The sequence below is a fragment of the Antedon mediterranea genome, chromosome 5 (genome assembly GCF_964355755.1).
Source record: "Antedon mediterranea chromosome 5, ecAntMedi1.1, whole genome shotgun sequence".
Taxonomy (NCBI): Eukaryota; Metazoa; Echinodermata; class Crinoidea; order Comatulida; family Antedonidae; genus Antedon; species Antedon mediterranea.
Genome location: NC_092674.1, coordinates 18,696,728 through 18,715,718, shown reverse-complemented (window position 1 = coordinate 18,715,718; position 18,991 = coordinate 18,696,728). Strand labels below are relative to the sequence as shown.

The following is an 18,991-nucleotide window of genomic DNA, read 5'->3' as shown; positions in this document are numbered from 1 at the left end:
TCACCAGTTTTTTCACGCTGAGTATTCGAGAACCATCTGTGGACACGACCTAGATGGTAAGCAAGCGTACCATCTAGTATACCTAATTTAGATTCTCATTTTTTACACATTTTATATAAAATTGGTGGCCATTTTAATGGCCACAATTTCTAAACAAGGCAAATAATTAAGTGTCAACAGGGCTTAGAGTGATCAGTGATTAATTAGGATATCTGGCCATGTTGACAGCCTCTAACATTCCACTCCCCCTAACTCATTTTTTCAGATTTTTGTGCCTAGACTAACAGTGGAATTATAAGGAATGCTTTGTTACAGAATGTAAACCTTTTTTTTTTTTTAACAGCTCATCCGGCAAATTTTTATCAACCTTAAAACACGACGTTTAGGTATTCGAGGCCAATCAAAGTACCACTATTATGGCATCCGAGTGAAGCCAACTTCAAGCCTTAGCCACAGCAAAGAGCATTTTACACCTGAACCAAAAATGTCAAAACGTTGGACTGTACCAAGCAAAGTGGAAGTAATCATTAAGCCTAAAGTTCAGTTAGAAAATCCAAACCAGTCTGAGGCAATACATGCTGCCACAATAAGCTCACCTTTAGTTAGTATCGTCAGTATTTATTTAGCATTTTTTTGTAGGTTAACAAATCTTATTTTCAAGCAATGCACCATGTCATAGTGAAAATCTGATTCCTTTTTTTACAATGTACAGTATTTCATGCAGTTACAATATTTTTTATTAATAGGATTTGGCAGCAGTTGATCGTGGTCTGTCACCAGTCACTGCCTTAGGTCTAGCCTTGCTTCCTCAATTTCCTAAAGCATACATGCTGAAATCGCTGCCTTTCAATGCAAATATACATCAGGTATTAAATCATGTTTCAATTCTTTATATACATAATGGCACAACTGGATTTGGGATTGTATTGAATTTTATTCTAGATTATACTGTACAGTATATTTATTAGTTATTGGGAATGCTTTTTTCATGTAGGCCATATATAACTGTAACAACAGTAATAACTGAAATAACAGTAGTAACTGTAACAACCGTACTAGACAACAGTGATAACTGTAGGAACTGTAATAACTAACAACATTAATAACAACAACAATATCTGAAACAACAGTATTAACTATTACAACCGTATTAACTATTACAACCGTATTAACTATTACAACCGTATTAACTATTACAACCGTATTAACTATTACAACAGTATTAACTATTACAACCGTATTAACTATTACAACAGTATTAACTATTACAACAGTATTAACTATTACAACAGTATTAACTATTACAACCGTATTAACTATTACAACAGTATTAACTATTACAACCGTATTAACTATTACAACCGTATTAACTATTACAACCGTATTAACTATTACAACAGTATTAACTATTACAACAGTATTAACTATTACAACAGTATTAACTATTACAACCGTATTAACTATTACAACAGTATTAACTATTACAACCGTATTAACTATTACAACCGTATTAACTATTACAACAGTATTAACTATTACAACCGTATTAACTATTACAACCGTATTAACTATTACAACCGTATTAACTATTACAACCGTATTAACTATTACAACAGTATTAACTATTACAACAGTATTAACTATTACAACAGTATTAACTATTACAACCGTATTAACTATTACAACAGTATTAACTATTACAACCGTATTAACTATTACAACAGTATTAACTATTACAACAGTATTAACTATTACAACCGTATTAACTATTACAACCGTATTAACTATTACAACCGTATTAACTATTACAACAGTATTAACTATTACAACAGTATTAACTATTACAACAGTATTAACTATTACAACCGTATTAACTATTACAACAGTATTAACTATTACAACAGTATTAACTATTACAACAGTATTAACTATTACAACCGTATTAACTATTACAACAGTATTAACTATTACAACCGTATTAACTATTACAACCGTATTAACTATTACAACCGTATTAACTATTACAACAGTATTAACTATTACAACAGTATTAACTATTACAACAGTATTAACTATTACAACCGTATTAACTATTACAACAGTATTAACTATTACAACCGTATTAACTATTACAACCGTATTAACTATTACAACCGTATTAACTATTACAACCGTATTAACTATTACAACCGTATTAACTATTACAACAGTATTAACTATTACAACCGTATTAACTATTACAACAGTATTAACTATTACAACAGTATTAACTATTACAACAGTATTAACTATTACAACCGTATTAACTATTACAACCGTATTAACTATTACAACCGTATTAACTATTACAACCGTATTAACTATTACAACCGTATTAACTATTACAACAGTATTAACTATTACAACAGTATTAACTATTACAACAGTATTAACTATTACAACCGTATTAACTATTACAACAGTATTAACTATTACAACCGTATTAACTATTACAACCGTATTAACTATTACAACAGTATTAACTATTACAACCGTATTAACTATTACAACCGTATTAACTATTACAACCGTATTAACTATTACAACCGTATTAACTATTACAACAGTATTAACTATTACAACAGTATTAACTATTACAACCGTATTAACTATTACAACAGTATTAACTATTACAACCGTATTAACTATTACAACCGTATTAACTATTACAACAGTATTAACTATTACAACAGTATTAACTATTACAACCGTATTAACTATTACAACCGTATTAACTATTACAACAGTATTAACTATTACAACAGTATTAACTATTACAACAGTATTAACTATTACAACCGTATTAACTATTACAACAGTATTAACTATTACAACAGTATTAACTATTACAACCGTATTAACTATTACAACCGTATTAACTATTACAACAGTATTAACTATTACAACAGTATTAACTATTACAACCGTATTAACTATTACAACAGTATTAACTATTACAACCGTATTAACTATTACAACAGTATTAACTATTACAACAGTATTAACTATTACAACAGTATTAACTATTACAACAGTATTAACTATTACAACCGTATTAACTATTACAACCGTATTAACTATTACAACCGTATTAACTATTACAACCGTATTAACTATTACAACAGTATTAACTATTACAACAGTATTAACTATTACAACAGTATTAACTATTACAACAGTATTAACTATTACAACAGTATTAACTATTACAACAGTATTAACTATTACAACCGTATTAACTATTACAACAGTATTAACTATTACAACCGTATTAACTATTACAACAGTATTAACTATTACAACAGTATTAACTATTACAACAGTATTAACTATTACAACAGTATTAACTATTACAACAGTATTAACTATTACAACAGTATTAACTATTACAACAGTATTAACTATTACAACAGTATTAACTATTACAACAGTATTAACTATTACAACAGTATTAACTATTACAACCGTATTAACTATTACAACAGTATTAACTATTACAACCGTATTAACTATTACAACCGTATTAACTATTACAACAGTATTAACTATTACAACAGTATTAACTATTACAACAGTATTAACTATTACAACAGTATTAACTATTACAACCGTATTAACTATTACAACAGTATTAACTATTACAACCGTATTAACTATTACAACAGTATTAACTATTACAACCGTATTAACTATTACAACAGTATTAACTATTACAACAGTATTAACTATTACAACAGTATTAACTATTACAACAGTATTAACTATTACAACAGTATTAACTATTACAACAGTATTAACTATTACAACAGTATTAACTATTACAACAGTATTAACTATTACAACAGTATTAACTATTACAACCGTATTAACTATTACAACCGTATTAACTATTACAACCGTATTAACTATTACAACAGTATTAACTATTACAACAGTATTAACTATTACAACAGTATTAACTATTACAACAGTATTAACTATTACAACCGTATTAACTATTACAGCCGTATTAACTATTACAGCCGTATTAACTATTACAACAGTATTAACTATTACAACCGTATTAACTATTACAACAGTATTAACTATTACAACAGTATTAACTATTACAACAGTATTAACTATTACAACAGTATTAACTATTACAACAGTATTAACTATTACAACAGTATTAACTATTACAACAGTATTAACTATTACAACCGTATTAACTATTACAACCGTATTAACTATTACAACCGTATTAACTATTACAACCGTATTAACTATTACAACCGTATTAACTATTACAACAGTATTAACTATTACAACCGTATTAACTATTACAACCGTATTAACTATTACAACCGTATTAACTATTACAACAGTATTAACTATTACAACAGTATTAACTATTACAACCGTATTAACTATTACAACCGTATTAACTATTACAACCGTATTAACTATTACAACCGTATTAACTATTACAACCGTATTAACTATTACAACCGTATTAACTATTACAACCGTATTAACTATTACAACCGTATTAACTATTACAACAGTATTAACTATTACAACAGTATTAACTATTACAACAGTATTAACTATTACAACAGTATTAACTATTACAACAGTATTAACTATTACAACAGTATTAACTATTACAACAGTATTAACTATTACAACAGTATTAACTATTACAACAGTATTAACTATTACAACAGTATTAACTATTACAACCGTATTAACTATTACAACAGTATTAACTATTACAACAGTATTAACTATTACAACAGTATTAACTATTACAACAGTATTAACTATTACAACCGTATTAACTATTACAACAGTATTAACTATTACAACCGTATTAACTATTACAACAGTATTAACTATTACAACCGTATTAACTATTACAACCGTATTAACTATTACAACAGTATTAACTATTACAACAGTATTAACTATTACAACCGTATTAACTATTACAACAGTATTAACTATTACAACCGTATTAACTATTACAACAGTATTAACTATTACAACCGTATTAACTATTACAACAGTATTAACTATTACAACCGTATTAACTATTACAACAGTATTAACTATTACAACAGTATTAACTATTACAACAGTATTAACTATTACAACCGTATTAACTATTACAACCGTATTAACTATTACAACAGTATTAACTATTACAACCGTATTAACTATTACAACAGTATTAACTATTACAACCGTATTAACTATTACAACCGTATTAACTATTACAACAGTATTAACTATTACAACAGTATTAACTATTACAACAGTATTAACTATTACAACAGTATTAACTATTACAACAGTATTAACTATTACAACAGTATTAACTATTACAACCGTATTAACTATTACAACAGTATTAACTATTACAACAGTATTAACTATTACAACAGTATTAACTATTACAACCGTATTAACTATTACAACCGTATTAACTATTACAACCGTATTAACTATTACAACAGTATTAACTATTACAACAGTATTAACTATTACAACCGTATTAACTATTACAACAGTATTAACTATTACAACCGTATTAACTATTACAACCGTATTAACTATTACAACAGTATTAACTATTACAACAGTATTAACTATTACAACCGTATTAACTATTACAACAGTATTAACTATTACAACAGTATTAACTATTACAACAGTATTAACTATTACAACAGTATTAACTATTACAACCGTATTAACTATTACAACAGTATTAACTATTACAACAGTATTAACTATTACAACAGTATTAACTATTACAACCGTATTAACTATTACAACAGTATTAACTATTACAACAGTTAAGTAACAACTGTAAAACATTAACAAACTAGTACTAGTAACAAATAACTATCATAATCCAAACTCACAATGAGTATTCAGTAAGCATACAGTTACGTCAAGAGTATTGCAAATCATCTCGCCAATTAAAATTATATTCTTTAGGTGGATGTATTTCTAACAGAGTACAGGACCCATTGTGAGCTTCTACTTGAAGCCATTTTGAAGGGAAAATTTTCAGAGGTAAGATTACAATAGGCCTACTGTAAGTTTTATTTCATTGCTCAAAATTCGATACAGACAATTCATATAACCTCATTCTTTTAAGTAAATTTTCTTTTGGATGATCCAAAGTCGAATAAAATTCGTAAACTTACGTTTTTTACTCTAGCTTTCGCTGGTCAACGACGCAGCTTAATCATGATCATGATTAATTAGATCTCGTATATGGTATAGCGCCATCTATAGATCGTTCAGGTTTTCCCAAATGGGATTGTCGGGGCCTCCTCTTTAGTAAAACGTAAGTTTACGAATTTTATTCGACTTTGGATCATCCAAAAGAAAATTTACTTAAAATACTATACAGTGATCCAGATGAACCTTTTTACTAACCTCATTCTGTTATTCAGTATTTCTCTTTGAAGTCCTAAGGATGATTTTAAAACATATTAATCTTTATTACCTCTTCCGCAGGAGGTTATGTAGTCGATTGCGTGTATTTAGTCTGTTTCTTACTGTTCAGTACTCTATTTGTTTGTATGTTTGTTAGCACTATAGCGCCTGCAATTTTTTCTTTTTTTTTCAGTGTAGATAGGTATACTTACAGACCACTGAAATTCAAGAAAATCGGTTTATTAATAACTTCACAAATAACAATAATGTTATTATTTTCAGACCGGCTAGTGTTAAAAGATAAGAGACAAATTTAAAAAGCCGGCGAGCAGTTTTAAAGTAACTGAACTTGCATTTTCTCGAGAACTACTTGTCCAAAAAACCTCATTTTTGTACAAGAGGCAAGAGTTATAATTTGTGATTTGTAATTTAAAAACGTAATTTGATTTAATGTACAGGTTTTTTGATACGAGTAGTTTAAAAAAAAACCAATTTCCTCTCAAATTCACCTGCTTGCTTTTGCCGTTCTATTGTTATTCAAATTAAACTATTGTTTTTGTTTTTTTTTTTGGTAGTTAGTTTTTTAGTACCAGCATGTGTTATTTTTTATTTCAGGATTTTTTCAGGAAAATTAATATACAGTATTGGTCAAAAGCTTATCTTTCATAATATTAAATAGCACGCCTTCTGTATTCTTTTAACATGGACATATTCTTTGACATGGACAAAAATATTAGTCGACTGGCCGAGCGGTTAAGCTTACTCCATGGGTTAAGGCAAATCAGCACAGCTTCAAGCTATCCTCGACCATTGTTCTGGTCAATCTTGAATTCAGAAAGGTCATTGTTGCAATACAGGAGTTTGTTTGTATTAAACGTTATTTAAAAAAATTATAAACCCCAGCAGGATTTAAACCATGTAAAGGTAATACCTAATGCAAAAAAATGTATCTACAAACATGCTCCCTCTCTGTGAATATTTTTTTCCAAGTACTTCACTCAGTTTTTAAGTGCTTTTATTTGTCTGTTTGTTTGTTAGCAGATCTTTACCAAATTAAAATCACAGATAGATATGTGATCAAGGATCACTTCATTAAATTTTGGAGGCAATCCGGACCAGGATCCCAATTCTGGACCACTTATTATTATTTTCAGACTTACTAGTGTTAAAAGATAGGAGACAGTTTCAAAAGCCGGCGATCTAGTACTAAGCAGTGTTAACGTAACTTTATAAAATATTATTAATAGTAAAAAATAATAAAATAGAAAAAAAAATAAGGATGATGAAAAAAAAAAGATCCTCAGCAGGAATTGAACCAGGGACCTCAATTGTTTAAGGCTGGATATATAACCATTACACCAACTCACATTCACAAGGTTGTAGTGATTAGTTAGCCTAATATTAGCATTAGACACAAAAATAAAACATTTAATATATATTTTTGGGAGAAATCTTATGTAGCGGAATTTTACAGTTAGTGCACTCTCACAGTGCCCTTTATTCTAGTTTTTTAATTAAATTAAGATTTATTTCTTCTTGATAATCTTCAGCATGGTGATAATTTAAATAGCTACTGCAAAGTAGTTTTTCATCAGAGAGCTAAGTTATGAACAGATGTTTTGCCCTGTTTGACATAAATTTAAATGATATTGAGTACATGTGAGTTAGTAATTCTTGGGTGAGAAGCTACTTCACAGAAGTTATCTAAATTATCATACTGTTGGTGCAGTACTACATCGGCACCTGCTATGGCCAGGTTAGGAATCGAGAGGTCGTGGATTGGGAGCGTGCCTTCTGCATCGTGTATGTATGTTGATTTAAACATAAGCTGTACTTTTTATGCACAGATATACAGTATAATTATGAGCTTTTGGCAAGATCTGAGTGTTTCCAATCTCCAGTTGCTTCAAATGCCTTCTTTGGCAGGAACTATCTATTTCTGTGATATACTTCTGTACAAGACCATTATTGGCATTCTCATTCCTGGTATAACTCAAGAGGTACCACAAAGGTTTGTTTCTTCTTTAGCCACAACATACACACTGTTTGGTACTCTTTTGATTTTAGGTAGAATGTTATTTCTAATAGAAAATCGTCTGCATTAACTTGCTATTAATATAATATTGAACTGACTATAGGCTTATTTGTTGACAGCCTCTTAAAAGCAGTTAGAATCTTTGCCAAGGACTTTAGAAGCAAGTTAAGTAAATACATACAAAAACTACCAAAGAAAGTGTTTGAGGCCAAGAATCAAGGTAAACTTTGTTGGTTGCTCATTACACTACCTCATAGGGAAGCCAATTCAGCTCAGGCCCCCCAAAAAATGTTGATCATTGCAATTTTGCGATTAAGTTTTTAAATTTAAATTAAATTTTACAATTGTTAGGTCATCGGGTGCACTTTCACACCTGTCTTGTATCTACTCCAAACTTTACAGGAAAAAATGACAAATAAATCATGAGGATTTTACAGACATTCTTGCACTATTCGCATATTTTCCATGAATTGCAAGAATATGTTGTTTTGTTTCTACCAGGAGTGCCAATTGTGTAGAACCCGTATTTTCAATATATTTTGTCAATGTCAAATGTTACTGCTGATAGTGATAATTTTCGTTAAGAATAGAATTTAGGATCATCAATGTGAATACCTATTTTTACATTACAATAAATCTAACATAGCTAACTCACTACATCACTCTATGTATTGGTAATGATTTAGCCTTGATAAATATTCTTTGAAAACAGTACAGTATCAGCAGTAACACATTATTTTGATCAACATTGACAATATTATTAAATTTGAACACGATTTTCACAAATAAATGCACTATATTATAGTTGCTCTTTTGGCGCATAGAAACAAAAACACATTCATGGAGTATTCAAACAGTGTGAGAATACATCTGTAAAATCATCATAATAACAGATTTATTTGTTATTTTTATCTGTGTGATGCTCCTGCATAAGTAAAGTACCCTAATGAAATTTACAAAGCATGTTTAGAATATTGTAAAGATCATTTCTTGATGTTGCTTTGTTCTAAATCTGGGATTTAGCGAGAAAATATTTTTATAAAACCTACACTAATTAACAGTTTTCACAATAATTTAAGTATAGTTTACAATACATTATATAATAAAATACATAACCTATAAAGAAATCCAAATATAAACTTAAATATTTACAGAAATATGTTTAAAATGTTCAAATAAAAAAGGACTTCCATAAAATAAAGTGCGCCCTCATCGTCATACTTTTATTAAACTTTCCAATATATTCCAATATACTGTGTAAATACCATAGGGTATGAGCTTATGCCGCGGTGAAGGTGATTTTTGACTGTAAGTACTTACACTATGAGGCCTATCTAAGGTGTACTATCCACAAAATATATAGGAAAGTGCTCTGTGTAGTAATGTAGTAACAACCATAGTGTACAACACTCCACCGTTTATGTAGTAAAGCATGCAGTTATAATATAATGTAGAAACACCAATAGGTTAGAGCCTCGGGACAGGTGTGCAAAATTAATTTTATCCAGTGACAACATTTATATATAAAATTTTGATTAAAAAAAAGAGCACCAGGTCATCGGAAATCAGTCTTATACTTTAAAATAGGCCTGATTTTAGATACACTGCAGCCAACTAATAACAATTGCTGTCGTACTATGACAGTGGCAGTCGCTTTCATGTTTACACTTTCAGGAATTCCCCTTTTAAAATCACTTGTCCACACGTAGAGGGTACACATCCTAGGAGAGAAATGCATGCGCAGAATTTAACTAAAATTAGTAAAAACAAACTTTTTCTGCACAGCATAGCCAAGAGATGGCAAATGAGGTAAAGTAAAAGGCAGACGATCTTAGCCTAGTACTAGTAGTATGAAAAGAAATTTGCCTGCTGGCTATGCAGAATAGCCAAAAAATCGTCATATGGGCTATAGTATATGCCTAAAGTCTAGTTTCATATATTCACTATGTTTATGCTTTATCGATGTCAATAAAATGAAATACATAGTGAGCGAGGATAGCAAACAACCTGGAAAATATATGTCTCGACTCTTTACATTGTGTAAAGGGTAATAAACACAATTCAGCACTGTAAACCTAGAAGAATGGCATAATCAATTTTCTGCGTTCATATTTTAACATACATGCATGTTTCATTAGCACGGATAACCAACTCATTCGAAGTGACATTCAAATCTAGTTACCATTTGATAAATAAAATAATATAAACTTAATACTAGGAGAAATATTTTAGATGCATTAGCCTCTAAATGCTATCTATTGTGCATGAAAGGTGGAGCAATTTTGCTTTTGTTCATAATTAGCCATCTTAAAAAATACGTCTCTCAGAATACATAAAATGCTATTATATTCAAAAAATAATGTGAAAAAGATGAAAATAAAAAAGTGTACCCATTCACATTGACTATACTACAGTATCTGTACCATTATTTAAAATTTACACACACAGATGCATTGCAATTTTAAATTAAAAAATATTACCGGTATAAATAAATGTATTTTGTTTACAGCTGCAACAAGTTTTGTGAAATTGCTTGTCAGAAAATCAAGCCTTTCTCATATTGCCCAGGTAAGAATTCTATTGAACTAAGGAGTAATAATAATAGGACACAGATACATATATTTTAAAAGCAAAAAGTTAGTTGACCTTTTTATATTGAATTAATTACTTTTTATACATGTTTAGGACAATTTCATTTAGGGTTTAAAAGGGATTTTAATAATCTTTGATCTACAGTATGACAGTGCTTTCACATGTATCTGATGTAGAGAAGTAGCCTAGTCTTCAATGCACATTGTACTACTGTACAGTACTATCCAGAAAACATGTACCCTTGCATTCCTACTGTCCGTGTAATATATTCGGGAAAAAAGCGTGTGTCAATATCCCGTTGATTACGTAACTGTTTAGCAGTTACATCCTGTTAAAAGTCGGAACTCATGGTATAGCATGCTGAAGCGGTCATCGAAAATTTGTTGGGAAAAAGGTTGTGAACTAGATCATTATGTAAACATACGTTTAATCCCCCGCTGGTTGCATCACGGCATGTAGACATGATAAAATCATGGTTCCTAAAATACAACATTCTATGTGATTAATAATAGTCCTGCAATTTTAGGCCTACATTGTTTAGAATATACTTAATGTGCTGTAAGTATGTAATTATTAGCAATGTTACTTTCACAGAGCTCATTTACAATTTAACTGATTGATCATGATAAGCGCCTAATAGTTTTTATGGTAGACCAAAGGTGCATGTTATGATCAGTGTTAGACAGGCAGCCCAGAGACATTTGGTTAGATGAGCTAGGTACCAATATCTGACTATTAAGTGTGTTGGGGGTCACTTTAAGTCAATGTAAATGGGAGTCTGCGTCTAGACCGGGGGACCCGAAAGGTGCTAACAAATTGGCACCAATTAGATGAGAGATACCACCTAATTTCACCACCATGGGATGCCCATTGCCATCCTTATACCAATATCACCAACGACAGACATTTTGTATGCTGCAATAGGCCCGCCAGACCCCCGAGGGAGGGCATAAAAATGGGGATAGCATAGATGAGTGAGGTACTACTCAAAATTAATGCCAAATGAACAAGTTGTGTTCATGCAATACTATATGGGTAACGACAGACTAATTGTCTGCTGCACCGCAAGTTTGACTAGAGACCCGGCATACTCCCATTTACATTGACTTCAAGTGACCCCCAACACACTTACATAGTCAGATATTGGTACCTAGTTCGTCTATACAAATGTCTCTGGGCTGCCGGTCTATGTAGCCAACAATTTTTTGTTAAGGGTTGCATAACACTATGCACTTCCTAGTTTAAAAAAACATGCCAAAAAGACCTGCAGACTACAATGAACTCATTTTTTCTTCTGATAATCGTGCACAACGTTTTAATTTCAGATGAGGTTTTTCCGACAAATGACAAACAGTTAAGAATGGACCTCTGGTTCATCAATAAAAAAAAAACTTTTTTTAGTCCCCTATATATTTTACAAAAGAGAGGACAATCTAAAACTAGGGGAAGCTCTCTGGTAAAAAGAGAATAGAAGATTCAAACTGGAAGATAAGAAAAGGAAAATTATAAGGCCAGAAACAGATGAAATGGAAATGGCAAGAAAAAACTAAACAATTCCTACCCTGATAATAAATTTGAAGATATTTTCAGTTCTTTCCGTCCTACGTTTGTTACAAAAGGAAAAGAAAGCGGTATAACAAATAAATATGTTGAACTGCATGATTTTATTTATCAAATATCGGTGTATGCGCCATATCTGAGACATGGCTTGATGTTTTGGCCGCAATCATGAAAAATCGGAAGCTGATCGGAGGCTCCTAGGCAAAAATCAATTAGTAGTTATCTAAAAGAAGCCTAATGCCAAATTTGGTGCTTTTGTCCACCGTGTGACAATTAAGTTGCTAAGCCACCTGACTAACAGGGCCTACTACCAAGTAACCAAGTATAGTATAGCATGTGCCTTTGGCCTACCATAGTAATAATAAGTGTATCATTGTTTCATTGTAATTGTTTTATTATCTGCTTTTTTTAATAGTAATTAAAGTCTACTTTTTGCTTTCCTGTATACTTTCAGTTTAGTTAAGTGTCCGTGAATAAATAAAGCTTATTAACTATTAAACCGTTAATTTATAGCTCTGTGTAACATCACTAATTACTAAACAATGTAGGCTTATAGCTGGACTTATAATCATCTATAATGTTAAATTTTAGGAACCATCTTTTTATCACATTTGCGTATTTGTGACAAAAAAATTCTGGCATACTTTAACAGCGATGTGGGAACGATTTTGGAAGTGGAGGTCAGGTGTGTATCCTTGATTTTAAAATAGGGAATGGGGGACCAGATATTCGAGCCAAAACGATTTTGGGTAAATTGCACTTTACTGCCTTGCTGAGCTGGCAGCGTGCTCGCATTGATTGTTTGAACTTCCCCAGTCTGTAATGAAATGGCGCTCAAAGTCTTATTCACATAATAGGACGAAGGGAGTCGGTGACAAGTCGAACGGATCATCCAGCATTGCTGGAGCTGCTACTTGCACAGCGGCGGGTCTATTTTTTTTTTCCTGTATCTAATTTTGGCTTTTTTAAAAAATGTTAGCGCAAAGCAAATGCTGATTCGCCGGAATGTTTTGATATAAAATGAGGTTCAGATGTTCTGTGGTACATTTAAATTGTATTATTTGCATGTTCAATTTAAATGTGATCTTAATTTCAAATTATATAATATCAATAAAATATAAGTAAACAAGAGCAAAACATTTAAACTATAATTGAACTACTGTCCGACCACACTGCTTAGACTTCTGTCTGTTGTTTTCAGCATGTTCGCATAGAAAATGTATTTGCTGTTAAGCTCGGTGATCACTCTTATTTAAACATTAGTAAAGCTAATGGGTTAATTAATAATGAGATGCAATGCATACCCGAAATTCGCCTTTATCACTATACGAAAGACATCTTTGATGATGATAAAATATGAACAAAACGTAACCAAATAACACGGCGAACATATTATTTTCAGAGTCCAAAACTTCATAACTCGTTAACGGACGACAGTCTTTTCGCATTAAAATGTTCTAGATTAGCCTATCGTAAAGGCTGTTTTGGACTTACTGTTGAATTGTTAAGTAAAAAGACCCCCAATGATTTATAGATAGATAAAAACTTTTTTTGAACAATTCAACAAATTAAGAAAATATACACAAAATTACGAATTATATAAGTTATAAGGGAAACAATCAATGTAATTCTAAGTATAAATCTTACTACCCGACTGCGCAAGGAAAACCATCTACCAACCATTAAAAATACCGGTGTTAATAATGAAGTTCTTTGATCTATTTGCATTGCACTTTGATAGAGGAATTTATTGACTGATCTTAATTTATATGGTACGTGGCACGGTTGTGGAGGTTAGTTGCCCTCCCTGAAAACTGCGTGGGTATGGGACATGTTTTTTGGATGGCACTGTACATGATATTGTATAGTATTAACTCTCATCTATTTTGACCATCCTCAATTGCTGACTTAGGCTACAAGGAGCATCCTAGATAATTCCAGGGCAGTTAAAATGATGCAAGCTGACTGGAAAGAAAAGACTGACCTGGAAAATTTAAGAAGACAGATAGATTGGTTAATAGTAGATGTAAAGATAGTAGAGGACAGGCCTAAATTGAGTACCTGTAAGATGTTTAAAACCCAGCTATATAATTATAATGAACATTTTCTATAATAAAAATTTAAATCCTATAACTTTGTTTTGTTTTGTTAATAGATGAAAATGAAAGTTTTTTTTAATCTAACAAAACATAAACAGATAACATGGTTTAAATACTTAACCCAAAGTTGAATAACTTAAATAAATGTTTATTTCATTGAATACAATTTCTTGATGAAACATTCATATTTCAAGTAAATTTAAACCAAACAAAAAATGTCTAGGCATTAGGTCATGTATATTTCTACTCACTAAACTAATTAACTAATTCATAATTATTTCCCTACTAATTTTTCCATATGTTATAATAACACAATGCCATGAGTTTACTTGACCTTGATAGCATGTTGATACATTCTATGAATGATTAATATTGTTTATTGTTTAGTGTTATTTATTCTAAATGAAAGGCAGTACAGTTAATTCTCCCAACTCTAGTACAGTGTAGCATTGGTTTATGCAGAAAAGCATTCCAAATAGTCTGAATTCAGGGCCTTTTTGGAGCAAAATACAATTCTGGTTTTGGGAGAATTTCTGAGTTTTAGAGGTTTGGTTTTAGGAAAGACTACATTTTTTATTTTGTTAATGGTGATTATTATTTCAGGTTATATTTATTGCCATAGTTGTTTTTAGCCATTGCCTGTTAAAAAATTTACAGAACATTTAATTCCAGCATTTCTTATCGTAATGAGTTTACAAATCTTGATAAATGTATGTGTTTACTGTCATTTTAAATCAAACACCTCTTAAAACAAACAGTCATAGTTCAATGTAATTTTAAGTCACTAAACACTAAACTAAATGACATTTTCCTCAAATAAATCGCAAACGATTTCTTATTCTGCAAAGGCAGCTATATCGCTGATTAAATGATTTTCAAATATTTATGAAAAACATGACCATAATATTAAGCTACAGTATAGCACTGGTCCAATTTAAGCATTAAATATAAATTTTAGCTCAAGCTGATGTACATTATAATGATAATATAATTTGTATAGCGCCTTTCCAAATTGATCAAGGCACGCTTCACATTCTAATGCCTATAGGAAACAAGTAAGTTTTAAGACCTTTTTAAAATAGATCCATTGATTTTAGTTCCCTTAAGTCTATTGGCAGGGGTTCCAGAAACTTTCTCCAAATTTGGAGAAAGCAATGTCGCCTGAGACACGCCTTCCAAGCTGGTCCTCTAACCTGGTTGGATCATTTTCCGACCTGAGACCACGCCTCCCACCATTATAGAGCTTAATAAAATCCTCGTTTACCTGGTGCTCGGTTGTTAATACAATTAAAAACATGCAATATAACCTTGAACATAATTCTACTCTTAACTGGTAACCAGTGTAGCTCGTTAAGTAAAGGTTCAGCACACACAGATCATTTGCACTTGGAAAATTAATCTAGCAGCTCGGTTTCGGAGCCTTTGTAATCTTAACAAAACATGTTTTTAACGGATATACCGACCAATAACGAATTACAATATCCGAATCTCGACAATCCTTACCAAAGCTGAATGCCTTCGCTTACCATTCACAAAGCATTCGAATGCTACTCCTGGAATGCTATTATTGGCATTCGAAGGGCTATATCTTAGCATTCAAATACTAGTGGTATATAAGCGCATTCAATGACTGAATTTAGCATTCGAATGCTAGTGGGTGAATGCTACTCTAGCATTCGAAAGCTATTGGGTGAATGCTACTCTAGCATTCGAAAGCTAGTGGGTGAATGCTACTCTAGCATTCGAAAGCTAGTGGGTGAATGCTACTCTAGCATTTGAATGCTAGTGGGTGAATGCTACACTAGCATTCGAATGCAAGTGGGTAGGGTGAATGTTACACTAGAATTTGAATGCTAGTGGATGAATGCTACACTAGCATTCGAATGCTAGTGGGTAGGGTGAATGTTACACTAGCATTCGAATGCTAGTGGGTGAATGCTACACTAGCATTCGGATGCTAGTGGGTGAATGCTACACTAGCATTCGAATGCTAGTGGGTGAATGCTACACTAGCATTCGAATGCTAGTGGGTGAATGCTACACTAGCATTCGGATGCTAGTGGGTGAATGCTACACTAATACTATGCAAACTAGTGAGCAAATTACATGTTAGCAGGGAAATGCTACATACTGTAGCATTAAATACACAACAGTATTGTAATAGGAATTCAGGATTGCAACAAAACAAGTTAAAACTCTCATCAAACTACAGTATGTTATGATGTTAAACTAGGACCTAAAATAAAAGGCAATTCAACACAATATTCAGACATGTTATTAGTACAATTATGGCCTTTTTACTTTAATTGTTTTTACTAAATGGTCGTGTCCACAGATGGTTCTCAAATACAGAGTAATTTCAGCGTAAAAAATGTACGTACCGCAGGACTATATTGTCGTTTACAGAAACGAATAAATAGACACAATGATTTATGTAAAATTAGCACCCTGGGAATAAGGCCTTGTCTTAAAAATGAGTCTTTTTTTTTTTTTATTTGAACTCATTTAAACAAACCCAATATGTGTTTTGTATATAACATTAGAGTTGAGGGATGGGGAAGAGGAAGGGAAGAACAATTTTTAAATATATTCTCTATCCACTCAGTAACGAAATATTGTTTTAAATGTTTTATAGGCCTAAAAATAATATACCCAGTAAAACATTTACGATTTATAATACTTTTTTAAAACTTTCCCTGTAGTGTTATAGTCGATTGAAATAGTAAAGTACATGTAACGATACACCACTACGACGTTTATATTTTTTATAATTATTCATTAATACAAACGTTGAGAAGCAACTGTCAGTAATCTATCCGCAGTCACAGTAATACATGTTCTTTGTATATTTTGTTTATATATCTAACAGTAACCACATTCACAGTAAGACAATTTAGATTCAAATGGTGACCAAAAATGGTTAATACGTACAGTATTTACAATATTGTCAAAGTATTGCAATACTATATATAAGTTTTATTCTCCAAGGGCCCATAAATAAAACCTACTTGTGTTAAACCAAGGGCTCATAATATACCTACAAACTGGGAGTCTGAGAGATTGGAATGTTCCATTCATCGCAAATCAATACATTTGTATAAACGTATATTAAATCCATCAAAATAGTATTTTTTAAAGAAAATCGGCCTGTCTTCAACATTATGATACTGTACTCGAACTGTTCAACCGGTTTTCAGCTATTAAAAACAATTATCGTAGGAGGAGATAGGAAAATGCGAAGCATCCTCGTATTATTGTGTGCAGATATTTTTCATGAGGACATCCATAAGACAGTGTATACCACGATCGGAAAACACCCCTATTTGGGGCAAATCGTTGAACCCAAATTCGTTTTAATCGTCAATAACTAATTATCTAACTCAATTTAATTAGTAAACAGGGTTACATCAGGTGGTTAAAATCAGTACCGAGATTCTAACTAACTTTATATACCATCGAGTAAACATTCTAGAAATAACGCGCGATTTACCGTATTTTGGCCTTACGTAAATTTATATATAGATATATAAATAAGATGCTTCATTTATCATCTAATGGGGTAAGGACGTTACCCTGCTAAGGTCTTATGTCCCACATACCCTACCGTGTTTAATTAATTGTTTAGAAGTAAATCTATTCAAACTTTTATTATTTATTTTTTATTTTTTGTTCAAGCAACTCGCTTCTACTTTAGCATTCTTCTCTGACAATCATTCTGAAAGATAAAAATCAAGACAATTATTTGCAAAGGAGACCTGTTTCTTTGTACAGTCAGTATATAGCAGATAAAACTGAATTATGCACTATTCTCTAGTCTGTAGGAGATCTATTATATTAGTATCATTCAGGTTGAATAAAAAGGATTTTATTTAATATTTACCCTTTTTAAAATAAATACTTGTTGTGTGGTTACTGTGTTACTGTTTTTATTCATTTCAAATGTTGGAATTAGGAAATAATCTGCCATGGCATAAAAATGCTTCCACCATCCCATGGTCTTATAATAAAATAAATGATGGAGTGAAAACTGCTTTTATTTAAAATTGCTTTTATATATAGTTTAGTTAGCCCTTCTTTTTGATTAGTGATACAATGTGGTTAGCTAGAGTATACTATAACTACAGTAACCTAGGCCTAGCTACACAATATACCAGGGAGTGACTTAGGGGATTCGACTATAATGTTACAACAATAATAATTATACCAAGTGCTTGGTTTGCCTAGCCATCCG

General features: G+C 31.2%; 1 protein-coding gene across 1 annotated transcript in view; it reads left to right on the top strand.

The window, feature by feature from the left end:
• Positions 1 to 18,991, top strand: part of LOC140048959 (uncharacterized) — a 36,542-nt gene that overhangs the window by 8,418 nt on the left and 9,133 nt on the right. The window contains exons 5-11 of the mRNA XM_072093763.1: positions 344 to 601; positions 747 to 866; positions 6,028 to 6,105; positions 8,322 to 8,485; positions 8,629 to 8,729; positions 11,019 to 11,077; positions 14,574 to 14,724. Of these exons, the coding sequence (XP_071949864.1) occupies positions 344 to 601; positions 747 to 866; positions 6,028 to 6,105; positions 8,322 to 8,485; positions 8,629 to 8,729; positions 11,019 to 11,077; positions 14,574 to 14,724 (931 nt within the window). The remainder of the gene's footprint in view (positions 1 to 343; positions 602 to 746; positions 867 to 6,027; positions 6,106 to 8,321; positions 8,486 to 8,628; positions 8,730 to 11,018; positions 11,078 to 14,573; positions 14,725 to 18,991) is intronic.